Consider the following 2438-nt stretch of genomic DNA (forward strand, 5'->3'; position numbering starts at 1 on the left):
GTTCATTCAAACACTACCGTATAAGATAAAAGAGAGGAAAAGGAAGCAGTAGTCCTATTTTTCTATTACATTACCATCCTTAGTTTCACTTATTTATCTTCAAAGTAAGTTTATTTATTCAACATTGATGTTAGATTATGCTCGATAATTACTTTCTCTACCTAAATTTTTAAGTCTTTTGTTTTTTGACACACACTTTTGAAGCTTGTAACCACACAGCTATCTTGCTCTCTTCATCTGTTTTTATATAATGGCAAATACTTTATATATAATGGCAAATACTAATATTCAAGTAATAAGTTCTTGAAGCTTCACATGAACTGAAACATAAATGTAGCATGGACTATGTTGGGTTCATTTAAAAATACCATAGGAAGGGGGGAGTTGTCTCAGCGTAACCTATAGGTCACGGGTTTGAGCCATAGAATCAGCTAATGATACTTGCATTAGGATAGGTTGTCTACGTCACACCCCCTTGTGGTACGGCCCTTCCCCGGACCCTGCATAACACGGGATGATTCGTACACCGGGCTGCCTTTTTTTATAGGACGGAGAGAGTTAAGAGAGATCAGAGAATTTACTCAGTAACATTGGCATTAACGTACTAAACTAAAATCATTTTGCTCAAGCAAAGCTTTTACCTGATGTAAGAAAGATCATGGTGAACACTAATAAATGGAGGGTTAATACATGTAAATAATCAGTAAAATTAATTCAAGGGCTCAACCAACATCTTCATTGTAGTTCTTCCTAATGATCTTAAAGTGTGTATTCCATACTCTAAATCTGAATCACATGTTATTGCAATCCAGTCATTTTCTTCATCTTCATACTTGATAGAACAACTTCCTATAGGTATTCTCAATCTCTTTCCGATTTCTGCTTCTAAATCGATTTTCCCCGATGAAAGAGACAGTGGAAACTTTACAGTTACATCTTTGTAAGTTACCTTTACGCTCATGGCGTTGTCACTCTGAAATGTAGCCGTAGGTTTCTTCCTCTGATCAGTCAATGTAGCATGTGGCTGCAGGTCTTCTTGACTGGAATTCACTGACTGTTTTTCAACTCCTTTTCTATCCTCTTTATCCTTTTATGTTTCTCTGGGGAATTATGGGAATTTGTACTCTCTTTGACATGCAGAGAATGCCTTTGTTTCAGCTGCCTCCCCTCTCTGTTGATATGCTAAATCTGGCTGTGTAGTTTCTCCTTTGTCTTTTGACTGAAGATTCATGCGAGCGTCCCATCCATAATCCACAGTTATAATTTCTTCAAAATCAGATGAACTCAAAGGATCAATATCAGATAGTTGATTGAGGGTGTCATATTTTACCATCAAAGGAAGTTGATGCTGGCCTATGTCAAAGGACTCGAGTTCTTCATCAAGAGAAGCTTCAATAATAGACAAGTTTTTTTGCAAATTTTGCTCTGGATCAACAATAAATGTTGCAAATATGTCTGAATCAGTATAGGAAACTTCATTCTCCTTGAAATTTACAAAATTCCTTTCTTTGTCCACCGCAGCAGCTTCCTCAACTCCTTGTTGGTGTGCTGAATTTAGCAGCACAGATTCTTCTTTATTCTCTAATTCCAAAATCTTTTGAGAAATAGCAATACCATGTATACCAGGAGTATCCTTTGTAATCTCCATGTAATGAGCTCCTATATCAGTTGAACTCGACGCTCCTAAATCAGCGGATTATTGATTCAAGGAATAAAAATGCATCACTTTTTTGTTTCCCTTTGGTTCAACCACTGGTTGTGGTTGGCTTATCTCAAAGAAATCAAGCCCATCAACAAGAGCAGTTCCGATAACCTCAACAAAAAAGCTTGGTCCTGAATCTAGAGAAAAGCTTGGAAGTTGTTCTCCAATTGTGGCTAATAGCTTGTTCAAGAAACTTTGCGGATTTCCATCGAGTGTCTCATCACGAGGTAAAAAGAATTCTAGTACCATGCTGCTCGCATTCTTCAGTCTCACAAAAATTGCAAAACAGGCGGTAAATCTAGCAGAGCGTGCAATTGGTACTAAGGGGTAAAAATCTATGCTTAATTGAGTTATATCTCTGCAAAAGCATGAACCCTTTGATGAAAACACTTTTCCGACTAATCCTTGCCCAATGCGTACATGATGTAGGTCACTAATAGCCAAAAATTCAAGAGGTGCTATATCATCACCCCAATATTTTGTTGGGGGCGAGGTGATCAACATTTGTGTTCTACTTGAATCAAGCACAGGAATCCAAGTTTGAGCAAAGAGTAACTTGTGAGTCTTACATGTTACTTCCAAAGCCTCCTTTACTTTAGCGAGTTCTTGCTCCGATACTTCTTGTATCTGCTTTGAGTAAATTAAGATACATCAACGGAATGGAGAAAGGGAGAAAAAGAGATTGAAGGGCTACATGCATTGTTCAAGATAAATGTTTAACGAGGGGAATTCTTCC

General features: G+C 37.5%; 1 protein-coding gene across 1 annotated transcript in view; it reads right to left on the bottom strand.

Moving 5' to 3' along the window:
- Positions 1 to 699: 699 nt before the first annotated feature.
- The window catches only part of LOC109216469 (protein NLP7-like), a 3664-nt gene continuing 1925 nt past the window's right edge, over positions 700 to 2438 (bottom strand). Inside the window, exon 4 of the mRNA XM_019380630.1 lies at positions 700 to 2329. Within this exon, the coding sequence (XP_019236175.1) occupies positions 1697 to 2329 (633 nt within the window). The 3' untranslated portion in view covers positions 700 to 1696. The remainder of the gene's footprint in view (positions 2330 to 2438) is intronic.

Source organism: Nicotiana attenuata, unplaced genomic scaffold (assembly GCF_001879085.1).
Source record: "Nicotiana attenuata strain UT unplaced genomic scaffold, NIATTr2, whole genome shotgun sequence".
Taxonomy (NCBI): domain Eukaryota; kingdom Viridiplantae; phylum Streptophyta; class Magnoliopsida; order Solanales; family Solanaceae; genus Nicotiana; species Nicotiana attenuata.